The sequence below is a fragment of the Chanos chanos genome, chromosome 1, assembly GCF_902362185.1.
Source record: "Chanos chanos chromosome 1, fChaCha1.1, whole genome shotgun sequence".
Lineage (NCBI taxonomy): Eukaryota > Metazoa > Chordata > Actinopteri > Gonorynchiformes > Chanidae > Chanos > Chanos chanos.
In genome coordinates, this window is record NC_044495.1 from 32,968,447 (window position 1) to 32,988,251 (window position 19,805).

The 19,805-nt window shown below is 39.8% G+C and overlaps 3 protein-coding genes across 3 annotated transcripts; 1 reads left to right on the forward strand and 2 right to left on the reverse strand.

The window, feature by feature from the left end:
* Positions 1–1,364: 1,364 nt before the first annotated feature.
* Positions 1,365–6,336, forward strand: tmem33 (transmembrane protein 33). Its single transcript, XM_030778264.1, has 8 exons — positions 1,365–1,451; positions 2,526–2,596; positions 3,107–3,201; positions 3,395–3,582; positions 4,213–4,280; positions 4,423–4,556; positions 4,839–4,922; positions 5,187–6,336. Exons 2-8 carry the CDS (start codon positions 2,552–2,554, stop codon positions 5,314–5,316), a joined length of 744 nt encoding a protein of 247 aa, XP_030634124.1. The 5' UTR covers positions 1,365–1,451; positions 2,526–2,551; the 3' UTR covers positions 5,317–6,336.
* A 1,299-nt stretch (positions 6,337–7,635) lies between these two features.
* On the reverse strand, positions 7,636–10,584 carry ccna2 (cyclin A2). The gene is made up of 8 exons (XM_030783415.1): positions 10,372–10,584; positions 9,459–9,699; positions 9,273–9,379; positions 8,796–9,019; positions 8,498–8,702; positions 8,298–8,411; positions 7,935–8,068; positions 7,636–7,687 (listed from the first exon to the last, which is right to left on the reverse strand). The coding sequence occupies exons 1-8, from the start codon at positions 10,582–10,584 to the stop codon at positions 7,636–7,638; spliced, it is 1,290 nt and encodes a 429-aa protein (XP_030639275.1).
* Positions 10,585–11,580: 996 nt separating this feature from the next.
* bbs7 (Bardet-Biedl syndrome 7) lies at positions 11,581–17,671 on the reverse strand. The gene is made up of 19 exons (XM_030787703.1): positions 17,636–17,671; positions 17,360–17,425; positions 17,000–17,062; positions 16,693–16,868; positions 16,300–16,486; positions 15,925–15,997; positions 15,654–15,770; positions 15,423–15,553; positions 15,208–15,292; positions 14,845–14,947; positions 14,068–14,260; positions 13,872–13,946; positions 13,676–13,741; positions 13,415–13,554; positions 12,732–12,896; positions 12,476–12,585; positions 12,141–12,244; positions 11,870–11,993; positions 11,581–11,714 (listed from the first exon to the last, which is right to left on the reverse strand). The coding sequence occupies exons 1-19, from the start codon at positions 17,669–17,671 to the stop codon at positions 11,581–11,583; spliced, it is 2,148 nt and encodes a 715-aa protein (XP_030643563.1).
* Positions 17,672–19,805: the final 2,134 nt, after the last annotated feature.

The following is a 19,805-nucleotide window of genomic DNA, read 5'->3' on the forward strand; positions in this document are numbered from 1 at the left end:
CCATGTGATTTACATTGTTTTTAGGTAATCATATGATAATAAACTATGCTTGTGCTGTGTAAGGATAATGCAGTTCTACTGTACTGCAATAACACACTTCACCAGTACTACCACAACAGCACTGCTGTAAGGCTCTCTGAGCTGTGGTCCTACTGCTGTGTTACATTCTGCCCACAGTGACAGCAGAGCACAGTAATTTGACATAAGGTATTTAAGCGCATTATGGATAAGGTTTTACCTGTTCCTGCAGTTGTTGTTTGTGTAAAGTTATATTTGCCAATTCTGTGACACAACTATTGCTGGGTGCAAAGTGGAAACAGAAAGCATGTTAGAGGTAGAAAGCCTTGAAAAATTTAGCCGTATTTAGGTCCTCTAACGGTCAACTGTAATGCCACTTTTCTGTGGTAGATGCGCCCTCTACTGCTCATGTAAACAAACTAAACCAGTGGCAATTCCACGACTATGTTGTAACAGCCTAGTAAGGAGTGCATTCCCCGATTTTCTCAGTAAGTTATTAAAAAAAAAGAGAGAGAGAGTTTTACAGTTGATATTGATTTTATACAAATTGTTTTCATTGCAGTTAAAGTATTTCCTGTAATCACTACTTATGGATTTACTAAAGCATTTGATTGTCATACGGATATCAGTGAGTCACGCAACTTCCCTCAGCAGCTGCTGGCTGTCGGGTTCATCTTTTGTGGGCTACTGTATATTGTAATTATACTGTTATATTGTAATATTTTTTATAATACGTGTTTGAGTTAACAAGCGTTGCATGGATAAATATCTGTATGGTTAATGGATAAATTAACATAAATTAATGTGTGTGTGTGTTTGCGCGCGCGCTTTGGATAAAAACAGTTTAAAAATACATTCTTTCATTTAACTCGTAGTAAATGTTATGGGGACCATTAAATGCGCCATAGTTGCTTACATTGGTGTGATAACACATGTATGCTTGAAAACTGATACCCTGAGCAAGTCAAACAACAATAAGTTTGTCGAATTACATGTTTTATACTGTACTGCTGTGCAACCTGAAGTGCTAAAGAATATGTACTGCGTGACTTCCGAGTTTAGAGCATGACAGTTTAATCTAAACGTGAGTACGGGGCCAAAAATTCTGTTTTCTGTTTTTTTTTTTTTTTTTAGGTCTTTCAATTTCCATATTCTGTAATTCATCAGTCATATTCTAATATTACAAAAGTCTGTCAAAATATATGTATTCCAACGTTTATTGCATTTGCAAGAATATTATCCGCTTGGTTTATCATACAGTCTATGTCTAGTACTTTTGAAATATCGCGATAACAGATTGATCCTTCGATAGTGCAAGGTCAGCTGATCAGTACATTTTCCTTAGAGAACGCGTGAGCAGTCCAGCGGTTTTGATGTCAATGACTTTTCTGCCTCAACAAAACTGAAAACTGAGAGCACAAAAGGAGTCACAGGTGTAGTTATTATTTACTTACACTGTCTTCGCAAAACGTCTAATCAACAGCTAATATAGCACTATGTCTTGATTTCGACCGGTGTTGGCTAGCAAGCGAATTCTCTTTTACTGGAGATAGCGTTAGCTCTAGGAACTTGCTGCTAGCTTAGCTATCGTGGATGACTATGAGCTAGCTGATCGGCTAGCTTGACTAAACATAGAACCTTCTGGATCGTTCTATGACAACAGCGATTTAACATCTCCAACTTTACTAGCTCTTATCTAAATATATGATAGCTCGCCAAAGTAACTGTTTCACATACGACGTTTTTGTCACCTGATGGTCAAATGCGTTAACGAAAGGCAGTTTTTGGATTGTCTTGACATCACTTTGATGAGGACAACTTCCTGGTTAGTGTGTATGATTGTCAAAGTGTTAGCTAGCATGCTAATGCTAATTTCTGACCCCACATTTCATGCTTTCAATTGGCGTCTGAACGTTTTAAGACTTGCTAAGATCGTCACTTGTCCAGTCACACTGGAAAGTGTGTTACTATTCTCCGTTTGAAGCTGAGTGACATCCCAAATTGACTTGCCAAACTTGTATGTCTGAATTCGTTACATCATCATATTCCTATAACGCTATAAAGAATTTGTCATCATTTACCCGATATTTCTTACTCAGCTATCCTTGAGTCGTTCTCATCATGAAGAATAAAAAATGTGTTGTCATAGGGTTACAGTAGTGTGAACCAGTGCCATGGTTACCGTTGTCATTGCATGATGGTGATGTGTTTCTTATGTCCAGAAAAATGCTCAGTTGTGATTCATTTGCTTTCCCTACTCTTACTGTAGGGACTCAAGCCCGTACATTCCCCTGCAGTAATGTGTACTACAAACCCAGTCAAATACTGTTGCAATACCTGTTCAGGCATAGCTGTGAAAGTTTAATTTATTAAGCTGGACTCTTTCTCGTTCTTTTTTTAAAGCTTCATACATATTAACTCCTTGTTCATATTGTTACTATGTGCAGAGGATGTTGGCTGCAACCTTTGAACTGAACAGTCATTTTACTGAAATGAATGTGTCTTAGGGTGAAGATAGATTGATTGTTTAAAGATGGCAGACACAGAACAACGGCCTCCCCCTCAGATGGGTCCGGCGGTAAGTACCATGTTCAGATTTTCATTCGATTCAAATACATGGTCAGTTCAGAAAATAAAAGAACATCTTATTTATAATCGGTGAGTATCTAATTTAGTTTGGGTGAGCCAAAATGGAAACTGATTAATGCATGATCTCGCTATCATCATAGCTGAAATATTAGAGTGTTTTCTTCTGTCATGAGTTCATTTTTGTTCCATTTCCACTTTCAGATGGTGAAAATTTGCTATTTGTTCACCTTGTAAACCACATACTGTTCTCAGTGTTATCAGCCACTTTCAGGTGGTGAAAATTCGCTGTTCGTTGACATTACAATCTTATTAGTGTGTTTACTGATGTAGAGAGAGTGCTATTAATTGCATTAATATCCAGGGAAGTTGACTGATGTTCATAGAAGGCCTGTTTTGTTAATAGAAGAGGACTTTATAGATATCCAGGATAGATATTTATTCCATGAACCGTATAAGACACTTTTGTGTCCAGTTTTAACAAATCTTTCCTGTATTGCAGCAATTTTTATTGAGCAACAAACTGGAGACAGCCATGTGGCTCTCTCGTCTCTTCACAGTCTACTGCTCCATCATGTTCATTCTGCCTTTGCTGGGGTGAGGAACTTTCACATGGAGCACTTTTCTGGGAAGATGGTGTCATTCTCTTCCATTATGGCTTTACTGACATGTTTGAGAAAGAATTCACTTGACAGCTGATCTTATTTTATAATTTCTGTAACTTCATGTGACTTGTGGTCATCTCATGCTTCCATAATTATGTGTGTTCATGTAACGGTCTCTTCCTTAGGCCACATGCAGCTGCTAATTTTTACCAGCGGGCGCTGCTGGCCAACGCTCTGACCAGTGCGCTGCGGCTGCACCAGAGATTGCCTCACTTCCAGCTGAGCAGAGTCTTCCTGGCCCAGGCCTTACAGGAGGACAGCTGCCACTATCTCCTCTACTCCCTCATCCTCGTCAACTCCTATCCCATCACCAGTATCCTCTTTAGACTCCCTGTGACTATAGTCTGAGCGTTAGTCTCTCGTTAAGCTCTGATTCTGTGAAGAATTTGATATGATGCCCATGACAAAGATATCTGTAACTTTTTCCATCATAAATCATGTATTCGTATCAAGTTCTGGGTTCAGGGACTTTTTCAGTTCACACTTAGCACTTAGCAACATAAATAAATCCATCGGTTTTTTTTTGTTTTATTTTACATCAGTTATTGATACCAAATTCTGGGTTTATCCATGTTTTAAATTCATACTCAGTACTAAACTGCAATTTGAGCTCTGAAATTTAAAAAGGTTCCTTTCTAGATATATCTGGGCTATGATGGCATAAATTCAGTTTGTCAGAGAGTTATCAATTTGGGCTGAAAGAATTCCTGAACTTTGTTTGACAGCTATTGAGAATGTATATTTTGAACATATAACATCACTCAAGCTGCATTTTTTTTGTCTTTGTCTTCATTTAGAAGGCATACATTGTCAGGTTAAGGCTTTGCTTGTATTGGGAATTTTCTGTGTTACGAGATTACACAACTTCTGGACAGCCCTGTCGTCATTCAGGGTTGTCACGTGGAATATGTCCTGGATACGTTTCCTTAACCCGAGACATCAGTGAGTATCTTCCCAGTGTTCCTCTTTTCCCTGCTCCATGCAACCACCTACACCACCAAGGTTCTCAACGTAAGTACCTCATGCTGTCTGTTCTCTCCATTCATTAAGCATGATCACAGTCGATGTGTTTCAGTCTGTAACCGTAATGCAGTTGTTGTGGTGGATGACACTCGCACTTCACGTCAGACTCATCTTTTGCTTTTGAATCCAGACGATGGGTCCCGACAGCCTCGCGTTTGTGAGGAATTTCCTGAACAAGCTCACAGCTAATCAGCAGAACATTCTCAAGTTTGTTGCCTGCAACGAGATCTTCCTAATGCCCGCCACAGTCTTTATGCTTTTCAGGTACGTTTGCGTTCTGTTACCTGCTTTATCTAGGCTTAGATCAGACACTAGAAGTTCTTCTGATGCTTGGACCAGTCATGACACTTTATTTCAGGGTTTTATTTTTCCTTTTTCTGACCTTCTGACCATTCTCGCATGTTATTCTGAATGATGAATCAATCAAAGGCCATTTAAGTATGGTTAGTCTCTGTAGAAGTTGTTTGGCAGGTTTTATTAACGTGGTGTTAATGCAATTCTCATACATGGTGTGGTGATAACGGCATTGTTTTGGTGTGTTGACAGTGGCCAGGGAAGCCTGCTACAGCCTTTCATTTACTACAGATTTCTAACCCTGCGCTATGCCTCAAGAAGAAATCCATATTGCCGGTAGGCTTTCTGAATACCACATGCAGATCAATTATCTAGCTGTACTTTTGTGTGTGAGCTCACTTTTTTGCTACGTATCCTGTAGTTTTAACACCAAATTGAAAGACTTCTATTTCTGTATTAGAAATGAATGCTGTGTGAAATTTAAAGAAAAACAAAACAAACGAACTCTGGAGCAGTTTTGCTTCAAGATTTAATTTGTAGATATTTTCTGCCCTTGCTTACCCCGGTTTGCTTAAACACCTGTGTAATGTTGTCCCTCAGTACCCTGTTCACGGAGCTGAGAATCCTGGTGGAACATTTAATAATGAAGCCGGCGTGTCCCGCATTCTTCAGGAGGATGTGTCTTAATAGCATCGCCTTTATCAGCCGCCTGGCCCCCACTGGCGTTTAAACATCTCCTCTCCACACACACACACACACACACACACACTCTCACACTCACTCAACACACACAACAGGTGTCCCAGGTCAGACTGACAAGCATGACAGAGAATCCTCTGCAAGCTCAGAGCTGGTTCCTGTTCACCTCATCAGCTGTTTTTAACCCTCAATGCACTGAATGTTGTGGCTCTTTTGGCACGGCTTCACTGAAACCGAACTGTACCAGACGAAATGGAAGCCATGGTTCAGAGAGGAAGAGAGAAAGGATGAACGTCAGTCAACACTAGAGTGCTCAAACAATTGTAATGGTGGTACCTTTATTTGTATGTTTGAGGGATTATTTATACTCAGCCATTAATTATGTATGTTGGAATTAAAACAGATTTAGGTATTTAAATAAATTATAGAGCATATAGTCATCATTAAGGTTGTTTCATTTTTTTTTTCTCCCCCTTTAAGAAACCACGTTGTGCTGGAGAATGAGATTACTGTATTTGTGTATGCTCCAGCTAGATTGTCTCTACCTATTCTGTTTTTATACTTTATTGCTCTGTGTTTAAATTGTAAACTTACTGTGAGCTGTTCTTTGTCTTAAAACTTTTTTGGTTTTGATTGTTAATTGTTATCTCTTCCAAGTAGATCCCCTGCTGAGAGTAAGACATTGTAAACCAATGCCCTACTGAGACTGAATTGAGGAGAAGCCAAATGTTGACTATCTATGGATATCTATTAAATATTTTAGAATTTTTTTTTTTTTAAGTTGTTGATTGAAAATTCCTGATCTGTGTATGGCTGAATGACTTTGTGTTGTTAATGAAAAATCTACAGCTTGCCGCAATTTCCCTTTTTGTATGCCTTATGCAACTCTCAATATTGTTGCTATGAATGCAAAGGGTGAAATCCCAGTCTAGACCCCCACTTATCAGTAAGTTTTGTAGATGACATCACCTAGTCATTCAAGGCATGCTGTCATTTGTTCAACATATTTATTATTTCTCTGTTGATAACCATGTTTGCGTAGAGGAATGAAATCAATAAAGTTGATAACTAATTCACAACTTTGTTTTTTAGAGCTGTATTGTTTTCAGCGTTAACATTTTTAAAAAATGTCTCGGATGTGATGTCAATTGATAGCTCGCCATAGGATTTTATGAGTATTCAGTTTTATTGGCATGCAGTTGTTCAACATTTTAAGGTCTTTAACTTAATTATAAACTGCCTCTGTAATATCAAGAGCCCTTTTCAAAACTTTATGAATGTGTAATTGCACATGTAATGGATGACCTTCAAATTCAGTAGACTGCATCTTTTAAATTGTGAAACATTGTCATGCAACCAGATCCAACCTGCGAAAGATTACCATTTTCTTGTGTGCTGTCCAACAGTTGCTTAACCTTAGGTTGTCACTTTGAGTTATGATAGATATGTGATGAAAGCACATGACTGGCTTCCTCACATTTGGATCAAGATGTCCACACAATGTCATTGATAAGATGGCAATTTTGCAGTCGGTACAGTACTTGTAAAGTACTTTATTTTGTAATACATGAGATTACAAATCCCAGCATCATATCTTTCGTGCTTGCTGAGTTACAAACTTAGTAGCTATTTGCTTGCTCTTATGTGCCACTAGACAGGCTGACCATATTTTCATTGCGGGTATTGCAGTTCTTTCCATTGTGACATTCCACATAAGACCAAACACCCTGGAATGATTGTTTTAATCTTCATAGAGCTCCAATTACTTTTGTCCCCACTCATGCTCTCAACCAGGCTGGTTTAACATTGTTCCAGTTCTCTGAAACCTTCTTATAATGAAACTTAGTTTTATTTGTTCAGAACAGGATCCCAGATTCAGGATTGATGGCACAACTGACTTTGGAACAGTATGCCAAAACAAAGCGATCATAAAAGTCAGTGACTGAGGCACCAACGATAATGGCTTTAAATCAATCAGTTTCACTCAAAACACTAAAATTGCATCCAAAAACTTACAAGACGTGTGTAAAACAAGTGGCAGTTTTATTAGATGTCGCTGTTTGGACAAAAAAAAAAACAACAACTTTGCAGCTTGAAATGTGTAAAGTCAACCACTGTCTCAGTAGGAAAAACAAATTAAACCATGTTTCATTAACTGCTGTACAAATGTGTAAGCTTAAAAAGCAGTCCACTTGGACTACGCATATAAAATTTACATAAAAAGCATTTTAATCGCACCACATCCCAAATTCAGGCTATGGTTTCAGTTATTGAAGTTCTGGGGATATGCAACACCTCGTAAAAAAATAAATGTTTACAAAAAGTCGGAATAGGGCAAATGGGGACAAAATTAAACCAACATTAGCTTGGCTGGGGGTTCAATGAGGGAGACTTCATGGTACCTAATGGATGAAAGAGACAAGATTACTTCACACTCAGGTGCTCAACAAATGGTTAAAGTGAAGCATGCAAAAAGCTAAAAGTTAGGTCGACAATCACATGGTATGGTGGGTTTGTCTTCCAGGTCTACAAATCTTTAGAAAAAAAGGACAGTAATGCACGATAAGATTCAGTTTCAATGTGTCGCCCACCTAACTTGTGTTTATTTACTTCTATGTATAAGCCATCAATCAATATGGGTTTACTTACTTGGGGCCCTTGTATTTCTCCCTGACTGCCTGCTGGGCATGCTGTGGAGCATTGAGGTAGGTCTGATGTAAGTCAAGGATACATGGCATGAGGTCCTCCAATGTGTAGCCAGTCATTTCAACCAGTGCCTTTGACTGAAAAAAGCAGATCAAAAAAAAAAATTACATTACATCAAGAGTTTGGCAAACTCAAATTTGTAAACCATGATAAACAGGGGAAGGAAAAAAAAAAAAAGTTAACAGGGTCAAAAGCATAGAACAAAGCAAGTCCTTCTCTGAACAGATTTCAGACTGCTTTATGAGGTTTCTCTTCAGGGTCACCACTTTAATTAAACTTGGACAATAAGCACACTTCCAAACCTACCCATGAACCACCAGTGATAGTGTGATTTGCCAAAATGAAGGCAGCAGCAGCCGTTTGAGATGGAAGATACTTCAGGTAAGGATCAGAATCAATTAGACTAAGCTCTCCAAGAAACTGAAAACAAACAAAGATAGAAATAAACAAACACCATATTCACAAACTAAAAAAACAAACAAAAAAAAACCCCTAAAGTTTCTCACCATTGACAAGCTTTCCACTTTATTGTTGACAGGCTGATGTAGGAAGTACTGGGTGAGAAACTGATTGACTGTTGGCACGGCCAGATCAAAAGAAAGGACTTTCAGCACCAGATGCTCCATTCGTAACACTTGTTTCTTCGTGTAGGTGTCGTCAGTGATGTAAACAAACTCTGCCACCTCTGGGGGGTAGATCTCTTCAAACTTCCTGCAGTCAGAGCAGAGGCCTGAGTTACACTGATCAAAGGTCAGGAATGAATTCGGCACCTAGTATCATGGCGGTGACCACAGTGATACTTACGAAGCCAGCAGCATCGCTGCAGTCCCGACCAGCTGCAACTTCCCCCTCAAAACGGACATGGAAGACAGGAAACGGTCGATATAGTTGACAGCCAGGTACAGTGTCTCGTTCTGAAGCTTGTACTCCTCTCCCACCTCTACCAGCCAGTCCACCAGGATGGCACGCATGCTGTTGGTTATGTCAGGCTGCTTCTTCATGTAGCCAGCCTTTGGCCTTGACTTCACCTACAGAGACAAAGAAATATTTAAAACATTCGAGAAGATTCTTACCCAAGTAAAGTATTTCACCAGCCCCCTTATGCTACAGGGGCTGGTGACCAACCCCATATTATGATACAAAGCTATCCAGCTCAGTGTTCCCCACTCATGTGATTACTCATCCAGTGTGGCTATTTCTCCCATTAGGAGGTCCAACTTATAATTTGGGGGTAATGAAGACAGTCATTTTGGAGCAGCAGTCAAGACAAACTCAAATCACCTCCATGTCCCTCAGGTGTGAGTGTATTTCTGCAGCATAGTCAGTGGCCTCATTCACATTCACTGACTTCTCCTCTCCATCAACAATTGACATATCCATGGGAGAGTCTGCAGAGATAAGATTAAAACGTTATCCAGCAGTTTAAAAAGAATAATAGTGTACCAGTGTGCATTTCTACATGCTTACCAGCGCTCATATCCATGGGCAAATCAATTGTGGCCAGTGGTTGTCTTAGACGTGTTACTGTGGGATTTAATGTCAGGGGAGAGAAATCCATGGGGGCTTTTTTGTTGGACACTTGCTTCTTGGAACATGCTCCATCAGGTTCATCAACATGGATCTGAAAACCTGCCGGTTTGGCGGCCGCTTTTTCTGCAAAGCTTTTGCCATAATCTTCGGATTTACAGGAAAATGGTTGGGATGAGGTCTATCAATGACAGAGAGGTGGTTCAAGTCACGCTAAAAACTGTTAGCATTCAGAGGTAGTTATCACTAGGTCCCTGAGGCTACATAGCCAACGAGCTCATCTAGTGCAATTAGACAATGTAGCGCGCCACATATTAATGGATCAGTCAAAATAATTTGAGGCTGTTAAAGTGTACATATGACAGATAGATATTATAATATCTTTGTGGAAAATGTAAACGACATTAGCAGTCAAGCTAGTTTAAGGACGCGATGAGTTTACAATGGCGTAAAATGGCGGTCTAGCTGAGTGGGAACTCCACCTTGGGACATTTAAAATTCGCAAACTAGGCATTTTCCCTCGTTTGCAACCGTCCTGACACAAGTGTCATTATGAATCGTGCAATTACTGACGATGGAGTACAAACCAAAAAAGCATTCGATCCGGTTATTTAGCCTAATTACTAGCTTGTCAACGTACTGCATGGCATCGGTATTGCAGAGGTGGTACTGGAAAAATCTGAAACTGTGGTCGAGCTACCGGACGATATGTTGTTTAGAACATAATTAAATGAAATAAGTTCAATAGATTTCTTCGCTTAGAATTAAATGGTTCTTTCCAGATAGAACAAGGGCTTAAGTCTCTCATGTATATACTTACGCTAACCGGTAAGATGGCTAGTAACCAACCAACCTGTTTTGTGCCGCGCAGGGTGGGTTGTTTGCACTGATTGCTCTCCAAAGGCCCCAGAACTGTCCTGTTTCCAGGTTTAGGCTGAACATTTTCTTGATTTTCCACCACGTTTTTGGACGTGGCTCGTAACCTCGGTAGTAGGTTTTCTTGATTTTGGCTCGCTTTAGCTAAGGCATGAACTCCATTTCCTTGTGCTTGGCTGAAAGCTGACATTGTCCTGACTGTTGAGGAATAGTGTATCTATACGGCCTGCAAGACTTGTTGCTACTATATAAAATTCGAACAAAAACAAAGCAACCAGTTCAAACTTAAATATTTAGGCATCGACTGGCATTTCTGACGATGCTCATTTGAACAGGAGATAATACAAGAACTAACTTTTAAAAAAGCAAGAATCGTACTGTTGCTAGTCGGAAGAACAAAACAACCTAAAATAATATTGGGTAAAGTGGCAAGCAAACACTGCAGCAAATCTGATAAAGCGAAAAGCTAAAACAACAGCGACGTCCTAAACTACACGAAAAATGCCATGCTGATAAGCTAAGCTTTGCCCGAGCACTCCATCAAACTGTTCAATGTGCACTATGAATCCCCATTCACTACCTTATTGCTTTTCAGACCGTGCTATGATATTGTTGCTGTCTCAGTTCAAGTAGCCCGCGACTATTGAAACCAACCAATGAACATTGAGATTGATCTTACGTCACCTAATCTACGGCAGCCGGTATGTTCAAAATACCAACGTTCACGTCTCACGCAAACCGTTGAGAATTCAAAGTGCTCACTTCCTTGGTACGAGGGAAATTTAAAACCGATATTGTGAAAATGTAGACAGTACGATCCTCATGATGAAACTACATGTGTAAGATCTAAATTATAATCAAAACGCAAAGTATCGGCAGATCTCAGGATGAAAGCGAAAATCAGCACATGAACAACGTTTCTGAAGTTTACTTTAATGAAATAAATACAAATGAAACTAACAGGAGGGATGATAAATACAATGCTTTTCAAAAGAAATACAACTGCAATCATATTTGAGAGTCTATATTTCACAGTACACTCACACAGATTTCACTCATTCAGTCCTATACCCAAGGGTACTTTAGCACAATAAAAACTATTCCAAATTAGAGACTGCTGGCACTGCAATAATTTTACAAACATATAATAGTATCCAAAACATGTTTTATAATGCCAACTACTTCATTAAGCTTCGTTGAAGAAATCTATTAAGGAATTGAGATCATAGTTATCCAAAATTTCAAGAAGGAGGGAGACCTTTGTTTTCACATTTTGTCCTTTAAATTTGAATTTGTCGATGAAGAGGTCAGTTATCATACCTGTGGGAAAACACACGTTTATTTCCATCAGTCTGAATGATCTATTTTGAGTTCACATGAGTAAGAAGCATTTACAATGAAAACATTTAATATGTATACACTCAAGTTCTGGATAAAAGAGGTTAGTTGTGAAGCTGCTGTAAGCCTACACATACCATACAGTCTTTCCAGGTGGGCTGGCTGTTTCTTGTACTCCTCTAAAAGGTGTGTAGATTCCTCCAGTATGCTGCGGTATTCAGGAATCAGGAAGTCAGCATTCCCTTCATGCACCTGCAGCTCCTGCACACAAATACACAAAACTAATTGTAAAACAATCGTGAAGTGTTACATGAAGTGCCATGCAGATACTTAATTAGATTATGACCTTGAGACAAAAAGAAAAAAAAAGATAAACCACACAAAATGCAATATCATAGTATTAATCACCTTTAATGCATCAATCAGCTGAACCTTTTTGGCCAAAAGCAACTGATATTCAAGCTTAGGATGGATCATCCTCAAAGTGTGATTAACAGAGTCTTCATTTACCTCTGCAAAAACAATAACAGACAAATTAGTTTGGTGACTATAGCATACGTGTGGTGTTGCAAAGAGATTAAAAAAAAAGACTAATGATCTGAATTTGTTTCATGACATTCATTTAACTTGAATATATTCTAACTGATTTTGTGGAATTAACGATGAAACTATTAAATCATGTTTTGTGTGTGTGTGTGTCTGTGTGTGTGTGTCTGTGTGCATGAGTGTGTGTGTGAACTCACCATAAGAAATGTTGAGGTTGATTTTTCGTTTAGTGGCCTCTTTAGTTAGAACATCCTTCAGAATGGATATGGTTGAGATATTGTCTGACTTGAAATGAGCCTCACCTTTACTAAATAGTGAACACAGTTATCAGTTATCAACATTACTACTCATTGTGTCAGTCACAATCTATGCAATTCGATTCTTAAGGTATGTTTTCATCAGCACACATAATTTGAAAAGATTCATCTACATACAGAGTTAAATTCTTCTTACCAATAGGTGGCCTCCAGCTGGGTGCCAAGGAATGTGTTCTGAAAGAAGAAAGTGATGTTTTCACCTGCTGGAGTCTTCTCTGGGACCTCCGGCAAGCAGAAGACCACCCAGGAATGGATCTCTGCAAAGCTGAACTGACCGACCAGACTGAGTGTGTTCATGGGCCTGTAGGAAAGAAGGGAGAGGAAAAAGGAATGAGGGGAAGAAAGAATGCTAAGGGAGATATGGCAGATGGTAGAGGTATGTTTCATTGTTACACATATTGTATTGTCTTAAAGACAGCCCAAGTGTAGGAAACTTGCAGTTAATACCATGGATGATCACGAAAAATTGAGTAGATATGCAAGTAGTCAGAGAAATTAAATGAACTGTTGACACTTTCACCGAAAAGAACTATGACAGAAGAAGTTACATGCTTTTTAATTTCAAAATCATTTAGATAAAAAGCACTTTTCTGATTATAAACTGCTTTCAGTGTATTAACCATAACCAGTAAGGGCTAGCCAGAGGTTGGGAAGAATAATTAAAAAATGTATTTACTCTTCAGGAATTTTGGACAAAAGTAGCATAAGTGCTTACTTAAAGTAACGTGACAAAAACTAAATCAAACTCTAACAGATTCATCTGGGCTAGTGAGTATAAGACATGATATTGATCTGAATCAAACAGTGCCTGAGACATACCTGTCTTGGTCGATGGTGTGGGTTCTCTGGTGGAGGGACAGGGGTTTGATCTGGTACTGACGGACCTGGCAGGTTTTGGGTTGCAGCCGTGGGGTGATGTAAGCCTGGAGGGTCCCATACTGGCCCTCGATAGATCTCACCTGAAGGATCAGAAGATACAGTCAGCTGGGCCCTAAATGTGCAACTTCACACCCTCAAAGGAGAGTTTTTGTAAATAACCAGCACTGAGTCCCAACCAGGAATTTTTAGAGATTCTGTTACCTTCAGCTCAAGCCTTGTAGTGTTTGCCTGACATCTGTAGGTAGCAAGGAGGAAGTTGCCATTGGGCTGCTGAAGAGAACATGTAAACATGACTGTACATCAATGAACATGATAAATTGATAAAGCCTATGTTTCTACTGGAGTAAAATAACATACTAACAAGATTAACATAGTACAGATTAACATGACATCTCACCTCTGAGTCACATTCACTGAAACTGACCACTGCTGAGTTTTTGTCCACATCCAGCAGGTCTATTGGTACGTCACTCTAATAAAATTCAAAAACACACGCATTCATAACATATAATCACATTTCAGGATTTTGGTGTCCTTATTCCAGATCAATCCAATCAAAGCATGATAAGAAAACTATAAAAAGAGATTCTCACCTGTAAAAGCAAGTTGTCAATAGCAGTCTGGACCTCTAGCGTGAGGCTGTAACTGGCATCATCCTGGCAGAGTGTAAACTTGTCATTGATGCTGAAGACGGGCACGGCAGACACGGCCGTGCTGGACTGAGAGCTCTGCTGATATTTCTCTCTGCCCTGCAAAACCTTCACCTGCAGTTGCTCCAGCTCAGCTCTGAAAGACACCAGCAAAAAACCAGGTCCACACGTACACCCAAAATGACAAGCTAACACTTGTTAGCAAACACAAACATACCTCTGTAAGCTGTGATGTGTTCACAGAGGTATGCTAGTAAGAGCAAACTGTGTGAAGGTTTGTTGTCAAATCGGTTTTACCGGGTGAGCCGAGGTTCTCAACAGGCACTGCAAAGCTGTTGTTCCGTATGTCTTCACTCCAAAACTTCTCAAATTAGAGATGACAGGGTAGCTGACATTTCTTTTCTGTGTATGCCCATATTATATCAAGGCATAGCAGGTAACTATCCGGCTAAGACATTTGCACTATTCTTTAACAGCACTTTATGTTCATGGATGGAGGAGTGAGAAAACAAAATCCACAAGAAGAATCAAAGAAATAAACAGCATATGGAACACATATCTTAAGTCTCTGTAGTTTATAAGGCGTAAATGGAATCTCTATGTCTATTCACTGTCTGGCTGAATGTTGACACTGTTTCAGAATCGTAAATGGTAACCAAAGCACGAAGAGGCAGTGAAGGGCAGAGAGTGATGATTGGGTAAGTCAAATTTGTGACGTACCTAAGTGCTGCCACCTTAGTCTGGGTCTCCCGGCTCATCTTCACTTCCTCTCCAGGCCCCGCCTCCATCTGCTGGGGCTCTGTAGTCAGGCCAGACACCCAGCCTGGAGAGATCACATGAGCAGGGTTGGCATGGTCAAATGATGTTCAAATTAGTTAGTTACATACATCTGCCATGGATATGTTTATGGATATGTTTTGTGTCTTTTCTTTTATTAGCAAACACCTTCAGATTGAATAATTAATGCCTCTTATCTAGAAAGTTTGGGATTTTGAGACAGTGTTTACCACTGTCTCAGTGAAGAGGTTCAGGGTTGAGTTGGTCAGAGTCTCAGTGACTATACATGGACACTCTCTATCTCACCTGTGTAGGTTGTAGTTATGATCTCATCAAAGGTTTCCTTTCCAACACATCCACCCTGGATTGATGTAACACTTTCTGATAAAACCTTGTTAGCACAGGAGGAGATCAGTGATCAATGATTAATATGGAGCATAGTAAATTTCTGAGGACTGAGAGGCATGTAAGAAGGCACAAATATAAGGTCATGTTTGAGCTCCTATCCCTGTCCGACTCACGTGTTCAAAGCGCAGAGTGTGTTCACCGGAACTGTCTAGTCCATAGACCTCCACAGTCCCATCATCCCTCCCAACCAGAATGTCTTTCACACCATCGCCCAGAATATCAAACGTATCCATACACAGCACGCCTGTCACAATCATGAGATATCTTTTGTTGTAACATTACAAATAAACACATTGCCATAATGTATTACTGATTTAATATTGCTGAAAAGGTGCACTCCATACCTCCTTTTTTCTTCTTGTTATCGATTTCCCATCTAGTGACTGGAGCTGACCGTTCGATCTTTATGAGTCCCAGTTTACCATCTGCTGTTCCATAAAGAACCTCCTCTCCATCCTTACCTTCACGCAAATATTAAAACATCATTGTTTATCAAGTGAAAAATTTCAGAGAGGAATGTGTATTTCAGTCTGAAACAGAGGGATTCACTTGGTATTAAACACTGACATCTGTAATGAATCATAGACAGAGCTCAGAGTTTGCAGCAGTAAATACCTCCATCTTTATTGTGCAGCTCTAGAACCGATGGAGGCCCAGGGACCTCTACATCATACAGCAGCTCAGAGCCCTGGGGAAGGACAGAGTGAAGGAGACAGTGGTCATTGAAAACTCAATAAACTGCTTAATGGAGAGCTAATACAATGAAAAAAAAAAAAAAACAGGTCACTCTTATCTTGTTTTGGAGACAAAGACAGTTCATCCTCATCATCACATTATTAGAAGTTATTACAGGTTGCTGAGGAAAGTAACATCAAGAAATCCCCAATAATATGGGTAAAGTTCATGCTGAGAAATGGTGGTTAGAGATACAGACTGCTATATCCTCTTGAGTAATAGTTTGACATTGGATAGAGTGATGAGGGGTAATACCTGCAGAACTCGGAGCACTCTGTCCTGGCAGGCTAGGATTGGCACTGTGCGGCCCACTGTCTCCACTGGTAAACAAACAATATCATTGATCTTGTCTCCTGACAGGTAGTAGTCCTGATCCTTACAGTCACAGTAGTGATTATAGATGTAACTGGCACAAACAAAAAGGTCTGCCCCTGAAACATGCCTGGAGAGAGGGAGAAAGAGGGAGAGAGAGAGACAGACAGGCAGACAGAGGGAGAGAGTAAAAAAGTAAAATGATTTTACTTTTAAATATGTAGTTAGCGTAGGAACTTGAACAATGTGAAATGTGAACAATACATCCACTGGAAAACAGAACTGCATCCACTATTATAAGCATTCAGTTCAAACTGACAAACAATAAGTACTCACATTGCATTGATGCTTTCTGTAAGATTGGCCTCAAATGACAGGAACTGCTTGCCTTTCTTGGTGAAACCTCTGACTTCAGAACCAGAGCACACAAAGATCTTCTCCTGGGGGGTTCCAAGGGCCCCTCCCAGCTCCAGCCTGGATATTTTCTGTCCAGGGAGACTTTTGAACACAGGCTGCAGGAAATCAAGACATAAAACTATGTTAAAGGCTTTACTTCAGTATGCTTGGAAACAAATCTTTTATGGACCGTAATCAGCATCAGGAGTGACTGAATTCAAAGAGATAAAGTTTTAGTAGGACGTACAACAGCCTCTCCCTTCTTCATCCCAAAGCAAGTCACAACACCATCGTGATCTGCAACTGCCACCTGTAATTGGAAAATGGCATAAGCAAAACAATATTTCATTATTATTATTAATCATACATTCACAGAAAAACTTAGTGGGAATTTTTTAGGACCCAAATAACCAGCACTAATATCAACAATCACAGTTAAAAGCCCTGCAAAAAGGATAGCAATAAAGACTCAAAAACACATGGAAATGTGCATGCAGAAGTAGCAATCGTACAGGGAAATTTAGATCAGATTTGCAATCACAATTACTAATAGAAAACCTACACTTAGGTTTGTAGGCTAACTAATGGTCTTGCAGTGAAATAGCACCTTTTGTGTAGCCTTACGTCCTATTGCAGGCAGGAGTTTCATCGTTTTCTGGGAAGTCACTCCAACCTGTGATGATCGGAGAGGTTGACAGATTAACAGCTGCGCAATCAGGATGTCAGCCTCATTTTGTCTTCGAAAGCAGACATATATGGTGGTCCACTTTTATAATATGCTCAACGAAATAAAAATAATAAGGACATTTTGTATCTCATACTGCGTGTTCAGTCGTACAATTATCAACAGAGGGAATGTGAGTGGATGATGGCGGACACTTACCTGCAGATAATCGACATGGTTAAGATTGAGGTCCATCGTCTACCACTATGTTGACACTGTTTTAGATTACTAGATAATGTCCTTTGTCTTTGGTTTGGAATTGTTGAAAGGTGTTGGCGAGTTAATCGCCCAAATGTGTTAAACGCTGGGTGTTAAAATGCAGAATCCTACACAAACAGAAATGTTTTCTCTCATCTTCTCGAAGTGTACTATGCAAAGAACATCATTGCAATTGAGTGGATTAACCTCAGGGATTAGTTTGTTGCTTGCTAACGTTTCCCGTTAAAAACCGAAGTAACGTTAGCCACATAGCAAGATGACCCCTTATGAAATACCTGGTTACAAGTGACTTTACACACTAGTTTACCGACATCAATTAAAATAAAATATACAGATCTCGATCCAGGACTGAAAAGACCTCATAAATTATTAGTCGGAGCTAAACTGTCCAATACCTTGATTTTAGTTGCTAGCAAACATGTTCGCCTGTGGCGCCATCTTTGTAAGGGCACCAAACACAACGATGGTTTCCATGGTGAACATGAGACGTAATCTGAGGTCCATTCAAATCCTTAACACGGCTGCCTCTGATTCTATTTTGGCACAAGACGGCTTTTGGCTCCGGCGTTCATTGTCGAAAAATGATAATTAGATAAGTCTATTTCAGTAAATAAAAGTTCGAATATCGGAGACGTTATTTTTTAGTGAGAAGCCTGTCTAGACCTTAAAGACACAAAGACACGGGATCTAGAATAATACCCCACTAATGATGATTTGTGGTAGGCAATGGAGTTTAAAAAACAAAGACTCAAATGTTAAAATTCCAGCATAGTTCACCAAATCTTATAATCACTTAAAACATGTCTGATCTTAATTAAGTTAGTATTTAGAGGACAGGGAATACGTTCTACATAAATTAATTGCCAAATACGGTGTAATTGTCGGTGGTTGTGATTCAATTATCGATCTGCAAGTTGAAACCGGTACAAATTAAAAATGACAGGTGCAAAATTTTTTCTTTCTTTCTTTGTGTGTATGTGTGTGTGTGTGTGTGTGCGTGAGGTTGCGCGTGCGTGCACGTGCATGTGTATGTGTGTGCTTATGTGCGTGCGCGTATGTGCCTGTGTGTGTGTGTGTGTGTGTGTGTGTTTACCCACCAGTTGATGAATGAAGGGAGTGAATGCACATTAAGGCACGCAGGAGGAGGGGTAAGCAGCTGCACAGAGAAGCAACAGCCTCATTCTGCAAGGAGCAAGGAGCAACCAGAATGTTTTTCCTCGAATGGACACAGCGCTTTCCCGGAGAAAAAAGTTAAGGATTTCCAAAGAAGAAAATTCCAGGACATTTAATATGGATGCATACGATTCCAGACACTACAGCCCGTGACTTCACACTCTCAGTAGCTGTTTCAGGGAACGCCCCGAGAGACTGGAGTTGTTTTAGAAAAATCTCTGGTGACCAATGCCCTCCTTAAGAAGATTCCTGGTGGCCTCCACTGCGCTGCCAATTGCTGGAGGCTGGAGTTATAACCTGAGTGTTTATGTAGGGCTCTTTACACTGTTGCTGCTGCTTATGGGACTCCTCCTGTGGATGTTACTGAAACAATTGAAGAATTCTGTGGGGAATACTGCTCTCCAGCCCTGTCGCTCATTCCGAAAATCTCAGTATGGACCCTTCAGCGAACATGTGGTGTTAGGGATGTACTGACTGTAAGGTTTTTTGGAAATCCTTGAATTCCCATTGAGATACAGAGGCACTGCATGCAGGCTTAGTATGTTGTCCAGTGATGGTCCATGCGTTCTTTGTGGAGCTGCCCAAGAACGACCTATAAACCTTGGGATGCAGTGGTTGTGGAGTGAACTCATTTGCTTTATGATGCTCAGATGGGTATGATTTCATAGAGATCAAAGTAACTCTGTAACTCAGAAATTTAACAAGTCCATTTTGCTACTTTAGTGGAGTCATTGCTTGTGATTTAATAAGTCTCTGTTCTGCACCTCTGATACTCTTTTTATTTAAGTTTCATGCTCTTGTCATTTGAAAGCTCAGAACTATTGATTTTGTGTCTTGCACAAAATGTTCATATTGTTCTCTTGTTTGAAACATTCATAATTTTGAGCATGAAGGATGTCATTGATTATGTCTGCCTCGCTGCAAATTAGACCAAATA